The sequence below is a fragment of the Chelonoidis abingdonii genome, chromosome 8, assembly GCF_003597395.2.
Source record: "Chelonoidis abingdonii isolate Lonesome George chromosome 8, CheloAbing_2.0, whole genome shotgun sequence".
Lineage (NCBI taxonomy): Eukaryota > Metazoa > Chordata > Testudines > Testudinidae > Chelonoidis > Chelonoidis abingdonii.
This window is the reverse complement of record NC_133776.1, coordinates 23116402-23140525: the sequence shown is the minus strand read 5'-3', so window position 1 is coordinate 23140525 and position 24124 is coordinate 23116402. Positions and strand designations below refer to the sequence as shown.

General features: G+C 42.9%; 1 protein-coding gene across 1 annotated transcript in view; it reads left to right on the top strand.

Moving 5' to 3' along the window:
* IQCJ (IQ motif containing J) overlaps positions 1 to 20272 on the top strand; it is a gene marked incomplete at its 5' end in the record, with an annotated part of 272628 nt that extends 252356 nt beyond the window's left edge. Inside the window, one exon of the mRNA XM_032764825.2 lies at positions 18878 to 20272. Coding sequence (XP_032620716.2) covers positions 18878 to 19609 — 732 coding nt within the window. The remainder of the gene's footprint in view (positions 1 to 18877) is intronic.
* Positions 20273 to 24124: the final 3852 nt, after the last annotated feature.

Sequence of the window (24124 nt, the reverse complement as noted above, 5' to 3'; positions counted from 1 at the left end):
ATCAGATGCATGTAGACATGTGGTTGAATACCCACTTCATCATGTAGACTCAGTGCTGCTCCCCACTCCCAGCCCTATTAAGCAAGGATTAAATTGCTACACTTGAAAGTTTAAACCTATCAGCCCCAAAAGGAAACTCACCACTTTTTTTGCAAGACGATTTGATTGCAGTAATATAAAGGGTCCTTTTTCTTCATTCTGTGTTGAAAAGGGGCCTGTACCTTTAAAATCAGGAGATTTAAGATGCAGATATTCCCAGTGAAGTTTGCAGATAGATCTAATATCTTGAATCTTGCTGGTTTGCAGGTAGGCTCCTGTGCTTTTTATTCTAATATGTCATGTTATGCGCTGTTAATTTTAAAAGCGAAATGGCAAGATTTTGTTTCCTCATTCCAGTGGTGGTAAATATTCTTTTTGTTGATGGAGTCTGAATTGTAATTAGAAGAAACAGGGCTGAGAGTAAAATGTGTAGCAATGCAGCAAGCAGGCGTTTCTAACATACTAAGTAAAATTATCAATATTACAGCATTTGTAACCCAAAGAATTTTAGAGTAATAGCATAGACTAATTGTAATTTTAAAGTGCAATTTTAGACCAGAGAGCCCCTTTTATGTAAGAATAAGCAGTAATAAATAAGAGAGCATTTCACATATCCGATGCAGTACAAGTTTAAATGAAACGCAGAGAGTCAGCAGCATGCAAGGACATTATGCTTTGCAAGCTTTAAAAAGTTTTGCAAGAATGTTGGCTATAAGAAATTCTTTGACGATGAAAATAAATGAAAATGTTCCTAGGGACATTTGCAGGCAGGCAGAGTCAGTGCTGGAATCTTGCTTGTTTGCAGGTTGGCACTGCATGCCCCGCATACATGCCCATATACTGCTTCATGGGGAGGGGAGGACAACAAACACTGGGTCCAATCTCTATCCCCTTGAAGTCAATGACAAAGCTTCCAGTGGAAGCAGGATTGGGCCCTGTATTTGGAAACTCAGCATAGCCTGTATCTTCCACTGCAGGGAGAATACACTCTCCAGGCAAAGAAACCCTCTGTACAGCACTGATGGAGAAAGTGTAGACTGTGCAGTTAAAGTGACTAGGACACACAAATTCATGTTACCCTCCAATTTGTTTTCCACCTCTGTTTTACTTGGCACTGCCAGAACCAACAATTTTTTTTAAATAGACATTTTATACCTTTCTGCAGACCCAAAATGAAGCCATTTCCAGGTCTGTTGAGGCTATACTGAAAGTACTTTTTTGTTTAGTAGAGAGTGTTACATTTACTATTGTAATATCATGTATGTAGACATAGCATGTCACCACGGAGACGGGCAGATGCAATACCCATATATGCTGTATTCAGTATACAAATAAAAACAAGGCATAAAGACCATTTATATATGAACATGTATATAACAGTTAAGAAGCCAAGGAAAATGTAGTAACTCAAACAAAAAGATGTTTACATTTTTCAGGGATCTTCCTTGTCGTCATTTTCCATGGTATTCAGGTGTCATAAATCATTTAGAGCTGAACCATTTCTCTGCAGTTGTTTATGCAGGGGAGTGAACTGTATGTCTGTACTAAAAGTCTTTACTTTCTCCAATCCTCTTAAAAATATTTTTGTCTGAAGTGACAAAGGAATGTTTATTTTAAATACAAATACTCTGTACTGATCTGTGAAACAGAAGACTGTTTTAACAAGCACATCTATCGTGAAATTATTCCCCCATCCCTGCTCTGTAAACCAAAGCAATTTAATTTTATGTACTGACTGAACTGGAATGTAAACTCCTAGCCCCACAGATCACATAGGACTTAAATTGGGCCTCAGAAAGCCTCTAAAACTGAGGGCTGAGCAAAATATTCACATCTCCCTTTGTAACTTAAGGATAAGTAAAGCCCTAGGGTCTCTCTTTCTTCATTCTGTGACAAACTGAATGAAGAAAGGTGTGTTAAGTATAGAAATGACTGCTGTCAAAAATACATAAATCCCAGTCCCATGAGCTAGAAAATCTCAAAAGTAAGATTCCACCAACCTCCATATGTAATATTAAAGCATTAAGAAAAAGACAAATCTGCATTGCTCTTGTATATAACGAGTACATTCATGTGCAGCAATTTGCACTTTAGACTTCATAAACAAATTTTGCCTAGATTGCCACCAACATTGGCCACCTTTCAAGGGCTCTCTTTCTTGGCACTCAAACATGTTCTTAGCACTCAAGTATACTTCTTTCCTCCAATAGATTTTCACTTTTATAGGGGGTTTGTCCTCAGGCTGTACCCTCAAATATGTGTGAAATAGTCTTATGCAATTTTAGTTGTACTTAGGACCAAATTTGAGTATCAGATGTCTGTCTCCTATTAAAATAAGGCTAATTACAGCCAGACCTATACAGAAAAATATCAAAACCTTCATGATGTTACAGTTCACATACTTACCTTGGACTTCTAGTCCCAGGGCATCCCATTTGGCTGGATGCACTGAATTTTTGCCTTATCTCAGGCATGTACACACAGTGGGAATGTTGAAGGCTCACATGAGGCCCATACAGCACAGTAAAATTCAGATAGGCAGTACACATGGGGACAGGTCTGCATAGCTTCCAGGGTGGCAAATCACGAGAGTTTTTTGTTTAGTATTTTCCCCCTAGTCAGGCCTATAAGGGCTGTGTTTATAGCTCCTGTAGTTTTTGATCTGGCAAATTGTACTAATGGCAGTTATCCTAGGCAACTGATGCCAGGCATGTGTTGTTCATAGTTGAAATTTGGATTTAAAATATAAATTTGCAAAGCCCTGATTTTGTTCATTAGAAGTATTTGAAGGCATCCATTACCATGGTATCTATTTGCATTTTACACGTTAAAACAGACCCAAATAACGCATTCTCCAAATTAGAGAGCATATATTTTGTGATCCTCTGCCATATGTGACCTGTATCTTGTAAAATCTTTAATGGTGGATAGCAGCCAGCAGAGTGTCAGAAATCAACACCTCTCTCCCTCCCCCCCTACACAACACCTTTCATGATTTATAGGTGCTACACATGCCTATGACAACATGTAGTATACTTCAGCCAGTGCACTAAATGCCCCAATAGCAACTGTGGTGGTGAAACCAGACAATCACTATGCTCTTGAATGAACTCACAAAGGAAAATAACAGAGAAAAACACCCATCACCTGTGCGTGAACACTTTTCACACCCTTGAGCGACATAAGGTTTGCTGACATAAATGGTAGTGCAGAGATGGTCTAAGTTTCCTATACTGAAGATGAGCTCTATGTAAGCTTGACAGCTTGCCTCTCACCAATAGCAGTTGGTCCAATAAAAGATATTACCTTGCCCACCTTGTCTCTAGGAAATTGAGAGAGAGAATTGTAGTCAGGATCTCATATATTCTGTGCCACACTGGCTGGCAAGCTCCACGGTTGCTACAGTTCTATAGCAAGGTCCCTAGATTTTGTGCTAGGTGACTTAAATGGCAAAATAATATAATCACTCTAGTAGTATGTTGTTTACTTTACACTGACTCTGCATGTTTAGTCTTCAATATTCAGATTTATTTATTTGTTACTGATAATGCAGCTCTGTCTCACAACTTGACGGGAAGGAAACCCAAAGTTCTGATAGCAGGATGGGAAACAGTTTGGTCTTTAGGTATATGGGGAAAATGAGGGAGTCAGTTTGTGAATGATGGATAAGCACATTAACTGGATATTTCTGCTGAATTGATCAGCAATGAAATATTTAACAAAGCTGGCATTTAAATAGTCTTCTCTGTTTCAGAGTTAATCCACTGATATGAAAGGGGCAGTTCATCCTTCTCAGAGCTGTTGTTTCCAGCTATTTGCAGACTTGGGAAGAAGACATTGCAGCTGGTACACTTGGCTTCCATTTACAGGGTTAGTTTAATAACTGAGAGCAAGAAAATGATTCTTTGTAAATGAAAGCTTAGGTTCTGGACCATAATTCTCCATAGAAAACTTGGCAGATGTGGAATTATGGGCTATGTTGGGCCATACCTCCAATAGGCAGAAAACCTAGTAAACTGTAGGACTTTTTTTTTTAAAGAAGTAGATAGGTTTAGGATCTGGCACATATCAACCTGTGGAACTCTTTGACAAAGGATGTTGTGAAGGCCAAGACTATAACCAGATTCAAAAAAGAACTAGGCAAGTTCCTAGAGCAGGCCTGCACAATGTATGGCCCGCAGGCCCCGTGCGGCCCACGGCCGGGATTCAAAGGGCTCTGGCCTGCCAGCAGAGATTCCCAGCTGCGGATGAGATTTAAAGGGCTCAGGGCCCCCCACAGCCACAGGCAGCCCAGATCCCTTTGAATCCCAGTGGTGGCTCCAGCGGATGGGCTGGGGCTGGGGCTGGGATTTAAAGGGTTTGGGCTCCCCTCAGCTGCAGGAGCTCTGGGCCCTTTAATTTGCACCTGATAGCTCCCAGCCACCTCTTCAGCTGGGAGCCCCTGGCTGATTTTAAATCAAGTATCACCTCCCCACCTCCAACCTTCCTTTTTGGCCCACAACTGTTTTGGTGGGGCAGCACTGGGGAAGGAGGGTTTGTTTCTGCAGGGCTGGGCGGTGCTGGGGTGGGGTGTTTCCACGGGGCTGGGGGGTTTCGGCCTTCAGCTGTTCTCTTTAGAGTAACATGGCCCTCACTGCTTTACGAGTTGTGCAGGCCTGTCATAGAGGATGGTACATCAATGGCTATTAGCCAGGATGGATAGGAATGGTGTCCTAACCTCTGTTTGCCGGAAGCTGGGATGGGTGATGGGGATGGATCATTTGATTACCTGTTCTGGTCATTCCCTCTGGGGCATCTGGCACTGGCCACTATTGGAAGACAGAATACTGGTCTAGATTGAATTTTGGTCTGATCCAGTATGGCCATTCTTATGTCATATGTATTGGGATCAGATTTCAGAGCCACGGACCCACCACTGAGTGTATTCGGGTCCTGGTTCTTGTGAGATTTACCTTCTCTGGGTCAAGTAGCCGAAATATTATTTCTGAGTACATGATGATGAATGCAGTTGTCACAGTACATGGGTGACTGGAGATAAGTGGCTCCTAGACCAGGCAACTGCAATTACATTAGCAGATCTTTCAGAGAAGTCTCTGAACTTGGACTCTACGTGACATTCAGAATCACTGATGTTGTCAATATGTGGAATTTCAGTATACCAATGTTACCAAGTCAGCATCTGTACAGATATTTCAGATGAGGATGTTTCTCTCATGGACATGTAAATATCAGCATATATTCCTATAAATTAAATACAGAGCCTGCTTTATTATTCAGTGTAGGAATAAAATGTATCTGGAAGAGGGAAAATATGAGGTGGCTTCTCCTTTTCAAAAAGTTGTCATAATTGTGACTTGTGTTCATGTGAAATAGAGCATTCCTGTAACATTCTAGGATAGTGAGATTTGCATCACTTCAAGAAACAGTAACCTGGGGATTTGGCTTGTTAATCTCTATCATATTAACATGATCATGGAATTCAACTGTTCTGATTCTATTAAAAAGTGAGCTTATTAGAAGCCCCTGGATGACTTTAAATGGTACACGGACTGTTGTCTTTGTTAATAGTTCTGCATAAATCTGTGGGTTGAACAATAAACCAGCTTCAAACACGATAACTGCAGGGGGAAAAAAGCAGTCTCAAGTAAAAGTTGTCTAGCTTTCTATAAAAGCACAATATTGTCTGCTTTTCTCGCTTTGGAGTTTGGCCAAAACGAAACCACCTACATTTCTCATCTGTGGTGGTCTTATTTTGGGAAAGATTTAGGGTAACTTGAAAAATTATCCTCTCTCAGTAACTTGTTCAAAGTGGAAAAACTCTTAACTTTTTAAAAAATGTCATTTTAAAACAGTTTTTGGCTTAAAAATTCCAAATAGAGTTTATACTGTTGTCCATAGTGAGGACTGGTACCTTTGGGTATTTTTTCAAAGGTTTGAGTGGATAATATTGGAAGCTATCCTATCTATTTTTATGGGAGGCTTCAGAGAGCTCAGAGGTCTCCTGCTCATATTGTAATATCTCAGTGAGATTTCATACATATCACAGCATCGGCAGATGGCCGCCTGCAAATATTTTCATACCCATGAGCTCTGGTGCAAGAAATTGTGTTCCACATTGCACAACGGGTGGGATTATGAAGGACGCAGGAAAGGCTCTAAGCAGCAGAAAGGAGAGGGAGCTCAGATATTGTAATACTTGTCATAGACTTCCATAGGGATGTCTTACATGGATAGTGCTGAAGCCAGCAGGGTTGACACCAGGAGTCTCTCAGAATTGAGTGCTATCTCCCGGAGCCTACTGAAGCCAATCCAGGAGAGTTTAGGCTGCTAAAAGCCTGGCAGTGCAGAGGGGCTAAGGCAGGCTCCCTGCCCTGGCCCTGTGTCACTCCTGGAACTGGCCAGCACATTCTTGTGGCCCCTGGAAGGGGCTGGGGATCCCGGCACATTGCCCCTGCCCTGAGTGCCTATTCCACAGCTTCCCCTCCAGGGGCCGCAAGGACATGCTGGCTATTTCTAGGAGCAGCATGGGGCCAGGGCAGGCAGGGAGTCTACCTTAGCCCTGCTGCACTGCCAACTGGGAGCCTCCCAAGGTAAGCTCTGCCTGGCTGGAGCCTGCGCCCTCACCCCCTCCCCACACCCCAACTCCCTGCCCCAGCCCTGTGCCGCCTCCTGCACTCAAACTCCCTCCCAGAGCTTGCACCCCGCACCTCCCCCTGCACTCCAACCCCCTGCCCCAGGCTCAGTCCAAAGTCTCCTCCCACACTCTGAACCCCTCGGTCCCAGCCCAGAGCCTGCACTCTCTTTCACACCCCAGCCCAGTGAAAGTGAGTGAGGGTGGGGGAGAGCAAGCAACGGAGGGGGGATGGAGTGAGCAGGGCATAGCCTCAGAGAAGGGGCAGGGCAGGAACAAGGCAGGGCAAGAGTGTTCGGGTTTGTGTGATTAGACATTTGGCAGCCCTATACATGGAAGATATATCAAGGGGCATGAACAGAGTTAAAGTTGCTTGGGACTTAAATCTGCATTTTATGCAACTTTCTTTAATTAAAAATGTTGTAGATGTGTGTATTGTCTATCTCCCTTCTCTCTGTCTCTTTAAAAGGTGAGCTTGATTATTACAAGTTAATGTAGTTTTTCATTACCATTTTAACTTCAGTTTAATATGTATTTCGAAGGCATTGTGTGTGAAGCTAAAATGGTAATGAAATAAATGCAACAGGTTTCTTATTACAAGCTGTTAACTTTTTAAAGGGTCATGCACTAATTTGACAAAAGTCCTAAATACAAGATTTTGTTTTCCTGATGTCTTTTCGTTTCAGAGTAAACTTGACTCACCGTGTGGGCATTAAGTCTTTGCACTGTATAAAATTACTGTAAAGCATGTTCTTTCATCTACAAGGATTTTTGTTCACACTCTTCATCCTTTAAAATTCCTGTGCACTTCAAGTTGTTCATGGCTTTGGAAAGGCAACCTATTTGAGTTGTAAAAACAGAGAAATTACATATTCTTTTTAATAACAATATCTGGTCTCTTCTTGTGAAGGTTAGAGAGGAAATATATACAAAATTAAAAAGGTAGAGTGCTAACCACATAATTAAATAGGACTGAGTATCCATCTTTGTTTTCTATTAAAATGAAGATTGAAAAATGTTTTCATTACCATAATGTAAGCATTTACTTAGTTGTGGAAGAAATATACCAGGTACAGAAGAACCTTTCTTTTAATATGAAAGACTTATGTTATATGGAGAAGATAGTGTTCCATAGACATGACTATTTTTTTGTTTTGGGGAGAGTAGAAGGGGGGGGGTCATAACCCATATCTGGATCTTGCTTTTATTTGTCTGCACTAATGAATTGACCTAAATGTCTCTTTGCTTGACCTCTGAAACAGGGCAGTTATTTCTTCTAACCTGAGGAATGGAGCTTGAAAACTTGAAAATGACCCAAGAGCTGAACTACTGTTCATTTTACCAAGTCCTTATACAAGTGTTGTTTAGTTACAAGTTACACTTCTAATTTGAAGTGTATGCCAAACAGGTCTGTCACTTTTCTGAAGTGTGCATGGGATCAGTTTTCCTCTTCCTTTTTTCCCTGTCTTCTTGATTTATGCTCATTCCTATGCCAGTGAGGGAAGGAATTTCCCAGTGGTGTTCCCTTCTCCTGATGTCATGCTGGAGAGTCCAGTTTGCCCTCCGTGTCTGTGGGGCTGGGTGAAAGACAGGATGGCACTGAATGTTAGCTACTTAGCAGCTACAGAGCACCTGAAATGTGGATCTGAAGAGAGTCCATATAAGCCTTCATGCTGAGACATACCACTAAAGGACCTCTTAAGCTTCATATGGCTGTATCCACAGTCAGGGCTTTGGAGCGGAGCCCAGAGCTGGAGCGCAGAGCAGCTCTGGAGCAGTAGAGCTGCAGGTTTTTGCATGGAGCTGGAGCGAAGCCGGAGCACAACTCCAAAACCCCGCACAGAATCCTTTTCTTGAATTGAGCCCTTGCTGTACCTCCTATAATGCTATTTTATCTGAAATGGACATTATCACAACTGAATGTGGCCACTAAGTAATGTCATCTACTGCAGAAGAATAAAAGGTCTAACTTTTATCATGCCATCTCTATGGATTATAAGACAAGCACTGTATTGTTAATTAAATGTTCCCCGCAGTATAGGAATTCTCACTGTAGAACAGTGTTATTATACCCAGTTGTAGAAAGTCTTATTTATAGTCTCTCACTATGTGTAATGATTTTTTTAAGATTCTTTTTATGCAATCTTTGTCTATCAGTGCATAATCAACCATACTGCAACTTTGCTTTATTTAAACTGGTACTTGTTGCTTAAGGTGATGATAGTGTTAAACTATACCACAGGAGAAGAATTAAAGCCAGTTAAAACCACCAGACCCTATCCCCTCACAAATACCAATGCAGGCTAAGAATTTCAGACATGTCTTAGGCAAGCTCTACACTGCAATGTTTTGTCAGGATAGTTGTCAGTCAGGGATGTGAAAAAACAAAACCCACACACTGCTAATCACTATAGCTATGCCAGCAAAACTCCCAGTGTAGATGCAACAGAAAGCTTCTGTTGGCCTAGTTCACCTCATTCAGGGAGGCACTGTTCACTACACCCACAGAACTTCCTTCTTCTTTTGGCATATGCTGCATCTACGCCAGAGGGTTCTGCCAGTTATACTGGTGGAGCTGTGGCAGAGCCTAAGGGATTTTGACACTTAATTCCCTTAGGCTTTCTGAAAATCCCAGCAGAAGTCATCACCAATATGTATATATCCACTCATCATACTCTTCCCACCCTCCCCAGTGACTATGCCCTGGAATTATAATTCACTTTAAAAACTTTCAACAGTTCTCATTTTTATTAACCAATAAAACATGGTCATTCATCTTAACCCTCTCTCCTTGCCAAATGATACTGAGAACTTAAAAAAAAAAAAAAAAAAGAAGAGTGAGACCTTCTCTGAATATTCTTGTTTGCTGCATAGTAGGAATAATCTGTTTCTTAGAATAAATGGTCTAAGATTGATTTTAAACACTTCAGTCTTTTTCTGACTGTTCATCTCCGTAGCCATGTTTGCCTACTACGAAAAGACAAAGATTATCATGTAATTACAGCATGATATCCCCAAAATGACTTAAAATTTTCACTACAGAGTAATTTATTTATTATAATTAAACAATCATAAAAGTAAAACCTCTCCAAGGCTCCAGGAGCCCTGGTCTTCAATTAAAAATGGAGTCCAGGTGTATTAAAATCAACGTGGACCAAAAAAACAGCATATCTCTACTGCTAATCAGTCTACAAGAACATAGTTCTGAATAAAGTCATTCTACCCCTCAGATTCCAAACAAAAGCATTCCCAAATGTCTACTAAAAGAGACAGGCTTTGTAGCATATTCAGAAGGTCAACATATTTGGGATATTTTGGACCTAGGGAGACAAATCCAACACTGAAGCCCTTCTGGAGAATGCCTTTCTGGTATCTGCTTGCTGACTCTGCTAATAGCACACACACTGAATAAGAGTAGAGACAGCACATAACCCTTTACAGCCCCGCATGTGGTATTCCTGTATTTGAATTGCATTTTATGCTTGCTGTTCATGCAACAGCATTCCACTATCCACTCCTTTGTCCACATTTTATTGAACTCTGCTTCTATATCATGGTCTGCTAACATTTCAAAACACTTTCCATTACAACTTTCTGCTCTCACAAACTCAACTTTCCAAAACATTTGCTTCAGTGGCAGAAAAATCACCATGTTAGGTCTCTAACTGAAGATGATTGTGTGATGGGTTGGATCACAGAAACCCCCTTGGGAGCTGCCAACTGATGTGCCAAGACTACCTCTGTTCCTGTTTTCCCTGCCAGCTCAGGACTCCAGCACCCTGTCTTGCTGAGCCAGACTCCCATCTGTTCCAACACAGACTCAAGGTCTGAATTACCTGCTCCAAAGCTTCAGGTTTACCTGAAAACAGCTCACAGAGGTGTGCTTGTCTTTAGCACTCAGATGCCCAACTCCCAATGAGGACTAACCCCCAAAAAATCCATTTTACCCTGTATAAAGCTTATGCAAGGTAAACTCATAAATTGTTTGCCCTCTATAACACACAGAGATGGACAGTTGTTTGCTCTCCTAGGTATTAATACATATTCTGAGTTAATAAGTAAAAAGTGATTTTATTAAATACAGAAAATAGGATTTAAATAGTTCTAAGTAGTAACACACAGAACAAAGTAAGTCACCAAGCAAAAAAAAATAAAACATGCAAATCTATGTCTAATCAAACTGAATACAGACAATCTCACCCTCCGAGATGCTTCAGTAAGTTTTTTTTCCTCAGACTGGACACCTTCCAGGCTTGGGCACAATTCTTTCCCTTGGTACAGCTCTTGTTCCAGCTTTGGTGGTAGCTAAGGGATTCTTCATGATGGCGCTTCCCCCTCTTTGTTCTCTTCCACCCCTTTATATATCTTTTGCATAAGGCGGGAATCCTTTTGTCCCTTTCTGAATTCCCACTCCCTCTTTCTCAATGGAAAGACACCAGGTTAAAGATATACCTGCCCCTGGAAATTTCCACTACGTGCACCTGACGAAGTGGGTATTCACCCACGAAAACTCATGCTCCAAAATGTCTGTTAGTCTATAAGGTGCCACAGGATTCTCTGCTGCTTTTACAGGTTAAAGATGGATTCCAGTTCAGGTGATGTGATCATCTGTCACTGCAAGAGTTCATTACCCACTTGTCAGCACACACGTATACAGGAAGACTTACAGGTAAAACACAGCCATTTGCAGACAATGGTCCTAGTTAATGGGAGTCATCAAGATTCCAAACCACCAATAATGGCCCACACTTTACATAATTACAATAGGCCCTCAGAGTTATATTTCATATTTCTAGTTTCAGATACAAGTGGTGCATTTATACAAACAGGATGATCACACTCGGTAGATTATAAACTTTGTAATGATACCTTACAAGAGATCTTTTCCATGAAGCATATCTGTTACATTATATTCACTTATTAAATTTTTATAAAACCATATAGACCGCACAGTGTCACAGATTGATTAAAAAAAATTTCTTCCGGAAGGTTTAAGCAACACTTTTTGGCTTTTTTAAGTTATGGGAAAGGAGGAGGAAAGATACTTTCCCCACTGAAAAAAACTTTATTTTTTTGAGGGGGCGGGGAGGCAGTGCTAAGAAAAATATAGATAACATTTGAAGATTAATATAAATCATTCTTACTGCACTTGGGGTTTTTTGATTGTCTAAACATGTTTATTATGATAGTTTGAATACTGTATACGGAGCATGCTCAGTAGAATATGAATTAATCTACAGGTGCACATTTACATATAGATTTGCTGCACATCTGCGAGTACACTTTATGCACATGCCTTAAATCAGACAAGTCACGTGCATAAAATACTGCACCTACATAAGTGTTTGCAGGATCAAGGCCTAAGTGTGTACATCTGTGTTTTTTTCTTTAAGGCACTTATAAGATCCCCAGATAGAGCCTCTAATCTCCTCAAGATGAATAGCTGTATAGCAAAGAGTTTATAAGCCATGTGAGCTGGATTACTGCTGACTTTTCCTTTTAGTTCTTTCCCTTTTTCTTTACCCTGTTTAAATGAATAAACAAAAACCCTAGGAAATTTAGTGCACATGTTAAAGTTGCATAGTTAACTTCTGCATTTGCTGACTTTAATTTTAAGAATCTATCAGCAATGTTAACCACCTTGCATATATTTTTCTTATTTCTCATTTTGTGCTTAAATATGTATTATTGTGTGTCCTAATACCATGCAACTCAAAGCATATGCACCACAACTACGGCTGTTGGAATCTTAATGTTCGCATTTCTGAAATTTTGTGACATTAAATATGTGTCCTTAATTTTGTATTAATGTACTTATTTGTCATTAATATATTAGTATTACTCATTAAGAGGTGCATGCCTAATCTAATTAAAATTGAATAATAGATCAAATTTAAGGACACTATACAGCTTTCTACACTGAAAAATCCCTAGGCTTTGTAAGAAATGTTTCCTACAACCTCGCTGAGTGTGGAATCCTTTGCTGTATTACAATAACCATCATTACCCAAAACATGATAAAGCAAAGTCTGAAGTATAGCATGGTCAGTTACTATATTTTTGCAAATGTAATTTTGAAGGTGCAGCTAGGGGTGATATTAAGAATATTAATTAAATGAACAGTATACAAAAATCCTTTTAATGCTACTTTTGGAGCCAGCAAATTTGCATGTTACAGTTGGCTTCAATTAGAATATAATAAAATTTATTAGCCTTTTAAGAGTTATTTCTAGAACTACCAGCAATTAGTTACTCTAGTTTTTAAAAAAATAGATTAATTAGAGAGAGTTGGTAAAACTGTTAATTATATGGATTTACCTATTTACATCCTCCAGTGTGCAATTGGTGCTGACCACTAGTAGCATTATAATTACAGTTAAATCTAATCCTTCAAACTACAGGCAGTCTGAGTCTGCCATCAAACCAATGGCAAACCCTGCAGAGATGTTATCCTGGATTTAAAAAATCCCAACTTTTTCTTACTATGCATCATTTTTAAGTTTTTTTATAAAAAGGCATTTTTAAAAGTCCACCAAGTATATGTTATTAATTTAATACGTGTGTTAAATTCTATAACTGTTTGAATAATATAGCTGTTAAACCTAAATTAAAGGTTATAAATAGGAGCTTAGTGTCTTAGTTTTCATATTAGGCTACCGAGTATCAAACTCTCCTGTGTGCTTGTCCGTTTTGCTGGTGTTGGTGTTAGTTGTGTTTAGGGATTTTATATTATGGGTTCTTAGAAATTAAAAAAGAGGGAAGGAAAAATGACTGGTACAAGCTAGGAAAGGAGTCTGGGAATGTGAGCCAGGGTAAGGAGGGAAGGCGGGGGCAGCTGGAAAAGGAGACTGGGAGACAGGGATGGGGGAGACAGATTAGCTGAAGAGCCAAGAGGAGGGGGAACTGGGACTGGTTGGATAAGGAGACTGGGACTTAGGGAGCTCACAGTGGGAGACTAGCACTTGCCCAGCAAGAAAATGGACTGAGATGAGAACCCCAACTAGTGGAGACTGGGACTGGCTAGACAAAAAGAATGAGACTGAGACAAAGAGACAAGGGTGGAGAAGAGACACGAGAGGAACAGGGACAGGTTGTAGGGGGTGGGGCAGAAGGGTTTAAGTTTGGAAGGAATAGTCAGAGGGTTTGCCCACTGGAGCACACTCTTTTCCAGATCCTGGAATGGAATTCCTGAGTCTTGCCATTTCTCTATCAGCAAATATCTGTGAAACTCGCTGGCAAAGGGTATGGCTATACTTGAAATTTCAAAGCGCTGCCGCAGCAGCGCTTTGAAGTGTGAGTGTGGTTGGAGCGCCAGCGCTGGGGGAGAGCTCTCCCAGCGCTGCATGTAAACCACATCCTCTAAGGGTGTAGCGTGCAGCGCTGCGGCACTGATTACACTGAGACTTTAAAGCGCTGTATCTTGCAGCGCTCAGGGGGGTGTTTTTTCACACCCCTGAGCGCGAAAGTTGCAGCGCTGTAAAGTGCCAGTGTAGCCATACCCAAAATGTGTGTGTCATCCTCCTCTTGTGGTGGTCCACACAGAGGATATTACTGAATGAGGCAGGGTTCCAAAAATACTGTGTGATGCTGTGATCAGAGATGGTATCATTATGCATATGCACAAGGGGGCAGAATAAGGTTCCAATTGACAACCTTAATTCTGGCATTTCTTAATTTTGAGTGTTTGACTTTGCAACTTAATAATGTTCTTTTAATATAGGGGTGAGTTTGTGTGTATGAGGGGGAATATACCATTGAGTCATTAAGTAGTTAACAATCCATATTTGAATACACATAATTAAGATCCAAAATTTAAGACTAAATAGAGAGAGAAGTGGTGGTTGCTTTTTTTGAGGCTATTGTTTGGGTTTGTCTTTCCATTTATCAGCTTTACCTAGAAGATTTTGACAAAACATTCACAGTATCTAGGTGTCGCAGTTCAATCTTGTACAGAGATGGCATTGGTCAATGACCTCTTTGTGGCAATGGATGAAAGATCAGGTATCCAATCTGAAATTCTAAATCTGTCATCCACCTTTGACATTGTTAATTATGCTGTATTACTGACTCATGGATAGATCAGATTATAAGTAGATGGAGCATCTTTTCTTTTGGAAAAATCCATCTGGGGTTGGATATTGCTATTCTGCTCTAAAAGCAGACTCATGTAGGGTTTCTGCAGAGTATATTTTATCTTTTATTCAATGTATGTATGGGGCCATTGGATGGTTAATGAGGAGACATGAACTGAAATGCCTTCAGTATGCTGACAACACCTAACTTTTTTCTATTATTTCACCCAGATGGTGCAGTTCAGCATCTTCCCCAGTGTTTGGTTCAGACTGGAGCAGTTGATTAAAACTGGATTAGATTAGAGTGATAGTATGGACAGAGAAGATATCAGCCCCATTGTCTGCCATTTGTCACCAGTATTCCCAACTTAATGTTGGATCCTTTGCTGCTGTTAGATGATCATATAGCAGCACTGAGTAATGCAGGTGTTTTCATTTTGCATCTTGTCAGAGGTTGTAGTCATTTCTTTTTGAGGCAGACCTTGCTACCAGGACCAATGTCTATGTTGCATACAAGATCACTTATAGGCTATAGCAGGGGTCGGCAACCTTTGACACACGGCTCGCCAGGGTAAGCACCCTGGTGGGCCGGGCCGGTTTGTTTACCCGCCGCGTCTGCAGGTTCCGCCAATTGCGGCTCCCACTGGCTGTGGTTCGCCATCCCAGGCCAATGGGGGTGGCAGGAAGTGGTGGCAAGCACATCCCTCAGCCCGTGCTGCTTCCTGCCACCTCTATTGGCCTGGGACAGCAAACCGCAGCCAGTGAGAGCCGTGATCGGCCAAACCTGCAGACGCAGCAGGTAAACAAACCGGCCTGGCCTGCCAGGGTGCTTACCCTGGCGGGCTGCATGCCAAAGGTTGCCGACCTCTTAGCTAAAGGTAGTGGAGAATACAGCAGCCCATTTATTGAGCAAGGCATCTCTTCATGAACACTGTCATGGTTAGTGTTCATACCGCTGATCCCACCTGGTGTCATAAAGTGCACCCCTTCTCAGGTTACACCCCTCAAGCTGTCACCTGGCTCAGAGTGGAATCACATGATTCTCCAGCTCTGATCAGGCCCTGGCTGCAGGCCTCTGTGATCAACTGTGATTACTTCAGCAGGAGCAATTCTGTTCTCTTTGGGAGCAATGACCAGTGACCAAATGTTCTTCTTAAAACAAAGGCTTTTATTAAATTTATTAGAACAAAATATTTCAGAGAAAACACATGTTCAAAATAATAAACCAGACTATACACACATGTGCTTTCCCCTAAGTCTTACCATTTGCTGGATCTGCGAAGGCTCAGCTCCCCCAGACTTTCTCCTCAAAGTCTCTCCCTCGATCAACCTGTCTCCCTGGACTGCTTCTCTCAAAAGCCTCCTCCCTACTGCCTTCTCCTGAGAAGCACTTTTTAACTGTTTGGTGTGTTTATGATCTCCAGGATCTGAGTTTTGGCAAACCACGGCTTGCAACTTTTTGGAGACAGTTTTAAGGATGCTGTCTCCTAACAGCTTGCCCTGTGGTCTTTCAAGTGTGTTCCTGGATGTTCTTTTCTGGGAACCCATTGTGTTGTTTTCATGCGCTGACCCCATTACAGGTATATAATAAACATTCCGCTGTCCTCAATATAAGTTAACATCAGTACAGTCACACAGGAAATTCTAATAACCTGCTACAGTTACAGTAACTTCCCCTCACTGAGCAGCTTACATACAATGTTCATAAAACGACACCGCTACCTCGATATAATGCTACCCGATATAACACAAATTTGGATATAACGCGATAAAGCAGTGCTCTGGGGGGGGCAGAGCTGTGCACTCCGGTGGATCAAAGCAAGTTCAATAAAACACAGTTTCACCTATAACACAGAAAGATTTTTTTGGCTCCCAAGGACAGCGTTATATCGAGGTAAAGGTGTATTACACTCACTATTCTTAGATTATAACATAGCAGTTCCACAACTGTCACAAACATATACCAGATTCTGTACCTGTCAGCTATTGGTTTCTGGTGAAGTTTAAGGTGTTGGATTTGACCTATGAATTTAAGGTGTTTGTTACTTGATTACCTGAGGTACTACAGCTCTTGTGATTCAGGTGCAGCTGAGATCAGCAGAGGTATCCTAGCTGTAGTTCCCTTGATCTGTAAGTAGTTTGAGTCTGGGCATTCTGGGGCATACTGCTAAGCCCATCTATTAATTCAGGCTTTTGATTCAGTTGAGTTGCCTGTGTTGGATATCTTTTTGGGAAGAGTTTGAAATAAATACTTCATTTCAGGAGTATTAGTAGTGTGGGGGCTGAATTATCTGCTGGATTTATTCTTGTGCTATTGTCTTTTCCACAAAACATTGGCAAGGTGCCTAGAATTCATGAAAGGAGGTAGGTTTGTGTTTTAGTTAATTTGTGTGAATCAAAATAAAGAATCTTCACAATATAGCCTATTTTATTTTGATTTTCAGTGGGACTGGCACCCGACTATTTTTAGGTGATTTTGTATATAGGATTTAGGCTACTACGTGACTTAAGCACTTTTGACATTTTAGCCTTTATTTTTACAGTGGGAGGGACATTTTACAATATGGATATGCCTTGTACAGTGAACAGGAACCTTACTGTCCCCCTGAACAGAATATAGTCCTCTGGGAGAAGGTATCAACCACTAAACTGTTACTATATTTGTACTAAATTTATTGTGTTCTTGAGCACTCTTCACTCACAGAACTCAAAGTAACAGAGGAGGGTAAGCAGTGAAACTGAGTCCCAGCTGGGGAAGTAGACTGGGTAGTGAACCTCTAGCTGAGCTGGGCCTAGAACCCAAGTCTGATTCTGAACCCGGCTTTCTCTACTTAATCTTAGTTAAAAAGCCAAGAGAGTTGAAGAGAATAATATGATACTGCTTAGCTGGGTGCACTAAGGTACAGCTTGTGTGTTACATTATTGCAGGCTGCTATATAAGTCAGGCATTAATTGCTCCAAAACATTCTTTAAAATTATTCAAAGAAACCTTGTACGTCTGAGACAGAGGTATGATTGCAACGTGTGCTGAGCTACTTGCACTGGTTGCTACGTGTAGATACTGGTATTATATGGCCTTAGTCTTCATTTGCTATAAACTCTTTTTGTGTGGCTTTTGTAATAATAGGCTTAATTTCATGGCTGCAGGCAGTTCAAACTGTGCATGCTGGAGGGCCCGAAAAAGAAAGTAAATGAATGAGAGCTGAAGGGGTGGTTGGATTCCTGCCAGCTCACAGCCCATTTATCAGAAGCTGCTCCAAAGTTCATAGAATCACAATATGTTTCTCTTCCCACAAAAAACGGGGCAATTTGTGACCGTGCCTTACCTGAGTGCAGCTTATTGTTGCCGGGCCAGCTTCTTGTGTGCACATTGTTAGAGGGTGCAGCCCTCACGGGCTTGCCTGGGAAGGAGCAGTCAGAGGAGAAACAGCCCTGGCCGTTCCACACAAGGGCTCCCGCCCCCCAGTCCCCGCCTGAGCTGCAGCGCTGCGTCTTGCCCGGTTGTACCGCAGGGGGCGGTGTGAGCACCAGCCTCCCAGTTGCTTCTTACGCCGGCAGCGTGGGGACGGGACTTCATGCCACGGCTGCCGGCCGAGCTCCCTCCCGCACCCCCGGTTTAGCTGCGCTGTCGGCGGGTCCCCGGCTCAGCAGCTGGACGCTGCAGCCGGGACGTTGCCGCCGCCGCCGCTGCAGCCAGAGGAGACAGTGGCTGAGCTATGGGGCCAGCCGCCTCCTGACCACACCATGGAGCCCTAACGAAGGCGTCGGCGTCTGCCCCTCCCCTCCCGGGGGTGAGCGCCAGGGTCCGGGGTAGGGGGGGACACGAGACCCGCTCCCCCAAAGCGGGCGGAGGATGGGCGCAGATGCTTCCTCCAGCCGGAGCGCGGGGGAGGTGGCAGGAAACTTTGGGAGAGTCAGGGAAGCCCCTGGCCTGAGGGTGGAGGGGGGGAGGTGAGAGCCCCTAGAGCAGCCCCCCCCTTGCAAATCTGGACGCGGCGCTAGCTGGGGAGGCATATCCGTGGCTGGGCTTTCTGTGCCCGGAGGCGATGCGCTTCCCGCGGGCGGCGGCGGCCGGACAGGAGGCGGCTGGTTCCTGCTCTTTAATCCGCTGCGTGTTTCCTTCTCTCCCCCTCAGGATTACCGCGAGGATGGGATGGATTTAGGAAGCGACGCGTGCAGCAGCCGCTCCAGCTCCGAGTCCAGCTCCAGCAAAGTCACCCCTTGCTCGGAGTGCAAATCCTCCCCCTCCCCCAGCAGCCTGGACTTGGCGGCCCTGGAGGACTCGGAGGAGGAGGAGGAGGATTACCTGGGGTACGGCAGGAAGGGCACTGCCGCGTGGGAGGAGGACGGGCTCTGCACCGCCGGCTGCGATGCCAAGGCTGCCAGGCGAAGGAGTTTGGCGGAGGAGCTGAAGGATGTGAGAAGCACCAGCGCCTCCAGCACCATGCCGCCCCCCGCCCCCAACGGCAACCCCCCGCCCCAGGACCTCCGGCAGAACGGCAACGTGGTGCCCCCCAGCCGCAGGACGGGACACCGCGGGGCAGGAGGGCGTAAAGCCCATGCCCAGAAAGCCCAGCCGGCTGTAGGGAGGCTCCGCGGTGGAGGGGAGGTCGCCCCTGGGCACCCTTTGGACAGCTCCACGGGGGTCATTTGGCTGCAAGAGCAGGAGCCCCAGCTCCCGACTATGGACTGGGAGGCTCTGGAGAAACACCTGGCAGGGTTACAGTTTCAGGAACAGGAGGTACGAAACCAGAGCCAGAAAACAAACTACACCTCAGTAAGTTGGTCCCCGTTATCTGCAAGGTCTGTGGCTTTGGGGCGGGAGCGAGGGAGGGCGAGTTGGAGTAAAGGGAATTACTTATGGTGACAAGGCATGTTACTAGGCAGTGAGTCACATCTCTCTCGCAGAGATCCATGTGGAGCATTGCCATAGATGGTAATTGGGGAAATCGCTGTTGCCCTTTAATTGTGACGGGTTTTTTTCATCCTTCCAACCTAGGAGGGCAGCTTATTGAACGCAACATTATTGCTAGTAAGAAGCTTCATTGTGTGTGAATCTAGATCTGTCCCCTTTCTTGCAGATCTGCAAAGAATTTCTGTCTTTCTGTAGCCTCTCCTTTGTTCAGCTGTGGAAGGAATTGCTTGACTGTGACCTGCCCGCCCCTGGCTTGGATCAAGGAGCCGGGGTGTGTGTCTGTTGAACAGATCAAGCTAGTGACTCAGTGACCATTTGTAATGTATTGTGAATTCTGAGATTTTGGTGGGGCTCAGTGGCACTTCCTGTTTCTTATCAGACAGACACTTGGCTGGATACAGGAAAGGCAGACAACGTGGGTGGCATCAGGAGCGGGTGGAATACACATAAGCAGGAGCCTTAAGCCATCTAGTACATGGGTTCTCAACCCTTTTCTTTCTGAGGCCCCCATAACATGCTATAAAAACTGCATGGCCCATCTGTGCCACAATAACTGGTTTTCTGCATATAAAAGCCAGAGCTGGCATTAGTGGGTAGCAAGTCAAACAGTTGCCGGGGCCCCTGTAAAGCTAAGTTGCTCAGGCTTCAGCCTCAGGTGGCAGGGTGGGGCTCAGGGCCCTGGGCTTCAGCCCCATACAGTGGGGTTTCCGCTTTCTACTCTGGGCCCCAATGAGTCTAATGCTGGTCCTGCTTGGTGGCACCCCTAAACCTGCTCGTGGGACCTGCCAGACTTCTGATTGAGAACCACTGATCTAGTACACTTCCCAATATGGCCCTGGAGGGGGTCTCTCTTTTTGAAGGGTGTTTCCCTGCTTGCTTTATTTTGAGGTATAGCAAGAACTGGAACCCAAGCATTTAAATCTGTACCTTAGCCAAGAAGGATTGCATACTTTAACCTACCAGTCCAAGCTAAAGTATGTGGCAACAGTTACAATATGCTTGTCATTTGGTACCTTGCCTTGGGGTGTGGTTTGAATATACAGGGCCTCAGGCTACTGGAAATTGGATGCCTGCACTTTGACTTTAGAGCATGAGGACAAGTAACAGCATTTCTCAGTGTAAATGGTATTGCTAATACTAAAAGAGAGAAGGAGATGTTTTCTTTGCCCAGTAGAACCTGGTTGTAAGACCCCCACTTTGTGTTTCAAAGGTGTTTCCTTTAATTACTGTTGTATAGCAGATTTTCATAGCTATTCTTTTCATCAGCGTTCAGCAAATATCTTAAAGCAGCAAACAAAAATTATCATTGCTAGACACAAAGTTATTACAGTGTTAGAAAAAAACATCTCCTGGTTAATGTCTTAATGTCTATTTTATTTGGAACAGATTTTAGAAAGTATGAAGCTAAAGAACAACATTTTGCTTGTATTCTATTGCAACTGTAACAAATAATACCCTGGCTTTTAGTTTCAACAATAAGAGATGCTGATGTCACTTCATTTTAAGTATGGCCTAGCCTTGATGAAGATTTTATATATGCTGTGAAAGTTGTCTTCATGTGTGTGAGCGTACGTATGTGTGTGAATTTAGTTGCCTATTCTTTGAGGGATTAAATGGCATTGGCTTCCCTAAACAGCTCTGCCAATGAACTACTCCTAACTGGCCAGAACAGTGGTATTCCAGTCCTGAGCTGCTGTTGAGCAGAGACTGTCACACACAGTAATGACCATTAATTTTATTTTATTTTATTCTTGTGTGAGAGCTGAACAAAATCACCTAGAACATCAAACACGTTTTCACTTGTAACCTGACCCAGAACTGGAACCCAGTACTCCAGAGACTTAAGAACCGCAGTCGAGATGGAAATTAATTCAATCATATAACTATTTGGAAGGACAAATACAGTATATTGTGAAATCTCAAACTATATGATTTAGTATACAAAGTAATAATTTTGGAGTCTTTCAGGAAGAAAAAGAAACTAGCACATATTTACTCTCCAGCAAGCAGTTGTCAATGGTGAGTTGGGTGTACAGCATTCTGTTCAAGGAGATATGAAATCCCATTCATTAAGAATTGTTTTCATAATATGTAAATTACAAGAAGGTATGACATTACCTAAACTTCTCTCTAAAACCATTGAAAGTATGTTCAAACATGTCTTTAAGATGGATAGTAAGACTGATGTATCCTCCATTAACCTCCACCTTATAACTTCACTTTCCTAGGGCTTGATTCTGCAAGGTGCTCTGCAACCTCACTTCTTACTGATATCTGCTGAAGAAAGGGTGCTGACTACTTGCAGCATTGGCCTTCTAGCTAGGCGGCTAGGACTTTATATCATACTTACTGTCTGTGTTTTGCAATGACTTTGAATGAATCATTCCTTGACTATTACAAATGATTTTTTAAAAATCTTGTGGTTATTGGATATTGTAATTAGGACAGTCTGGTATCATGACAGCTGCCACAAAATGCATTTTTAAAAGACCAGACTTGCAACTAAGGGTGAGCTAATAACAGCAGCATGTAGAGAGTGTGGGAATAAAATCACTGACCCCAGGACTTTTTGAATGGCCTTGTAATTGATAGTGGCTTATTCAGAAACTACGCTCTTTTTTTTTTTTTTTTTTAAGTTGTTTCTCTCCTTTATTGTTATGATGATGATCTCATCAGTGTAAACTGATGTACTCTTACTTTTGGTCACTCAAGCTTACCGAAAACCATCTCTAAATAAGCAGCAGCAGCAAATGTAGGAACTCTTCCTTTCTAGTTTGGGTGCTTGCCTAAGTGAAGTGTTACCTGAAAGATTTTTGGATCATTGCCATTTGTAATAATTTTAGCACTTACATTTCAGGAAAAAATGCTAATTGGAGCCAGTGCACTAAAAAACAAACCAAACGTTATCTGTCTTGGACCTACTCTTCCCCTTTATCTAGTATTAGTGCTTTGACTACCCTTACTCCAAACCAGAATCCTCCCACTACACTGCCTGTACTTGGTATAGCACCTTGCCTCCTGCCTGGAGGATAAGCACATAGCTCCTCTTTGTTTAGCTGCTACAAACATTGATCACTATGCAAGGGATTCCATGGAAGCCTGATCTGTGCTACAGAATCACACTTGTTCCAATGATGGAAGTTGCAGTTTGGGTGAAGTGCAGGCCCACACAGACACAGAGCACTCCTTGTAAGTATTGCAGTAGCACTGCTTTCTGTAAATCAGATCAGGCTAAGGAGACTAGGCTCGCATCTCCAGAGTCGCAGCACATACGCATCTTCTTTCTCATTGCTGACCTGCCTGTCAGCTTAAGCCCACAGTTGGCATTTCCCATTTTTATAAATGTATTAGTGTTATGGTGTATGAGGTACTGGAAGAATTCCTGATAATTGTAACCAATTCTCCTCCCCCCCCACCCCCCCTCACAATTTTCCAGCATCCTTGGGAACAACAATGTGTGTAGCTCATTGTGGCGGCCTGTCTCTCTTTTTCTATGCATATTTCTGTTTATGTATTTGAACATTTATTTGGCTTATGTGCTTCAGTTTTGTGAATACATCAAAACCACTAAGCTACTGCAGGAATTTCATTTGTTATCTCAGTCCTGGAGCTGTTCCTTCTAATGAGCATCTGTGCCTTATGGGCATAGTTTAGAACAGGTGTGTACACTGTATTAGACTGCTTGAAGTGCAGATAGACTCATATTTTTACAGATCCTCATTTTTTTATAATAGAGAAGGTCAGGGTGAGTAAATAGTGGGGAAGTGGGGGATCTCTGCTATCATGGCCAGTTTAACAATAACTGCTTTGTTGTGCTCTCCTGCAGTAACATTCTCTCTAACCTCCATTCACTCAGCTCTATTCTATCTTCAGGAAGGGTTTTCCCTTATCTCTTGGGGCATGCCTACACTACAGTTAAAAACCTGGAGTTAGCCCATGACAGCTACTTGGGTCTGCAAGGCTTTGGCTAACAGGCCATTTAATTGCACTATAGATGTTTGGGCTTGGGCTGGAGCTCAGGCTCTAGGACCCAGTGAGGTGGGAGAGTCCCAGAACTTGGATTGCAGGTGGAACTGGAACATCTACAGTACAATTAAACAGTGCTGTGAGCGTGAGCCCCATGAGCCCGCTTCTGCTAGAACAGGCCAGCTTTGGGGGTATAATTACAGTTTAGACACATCCTTTGAGGCGGGGAGCCCATGTGCTTTTTCCCCTGCTGTTTCTTGATGTTGAGAGTTCTCTCCAGCCTCCCCATGCTGGACATTAACAGACCTTTTCCCCCATCATCCAACCTGATGTTAGAGGTATTTCTCCTTGCATACATCTTTTTGGCTGTCAGGGTCTTTTGGACAGAGGAGGCAGGGGGAGGGGGGACTCAAAGAAACTTCATGTCCTTATCTGTCTAGTTTGAAGTGAATTTCTCGCAAATTTTCCCAGGTTTTCTTAGAGGATGGGGGAGCAGGCATA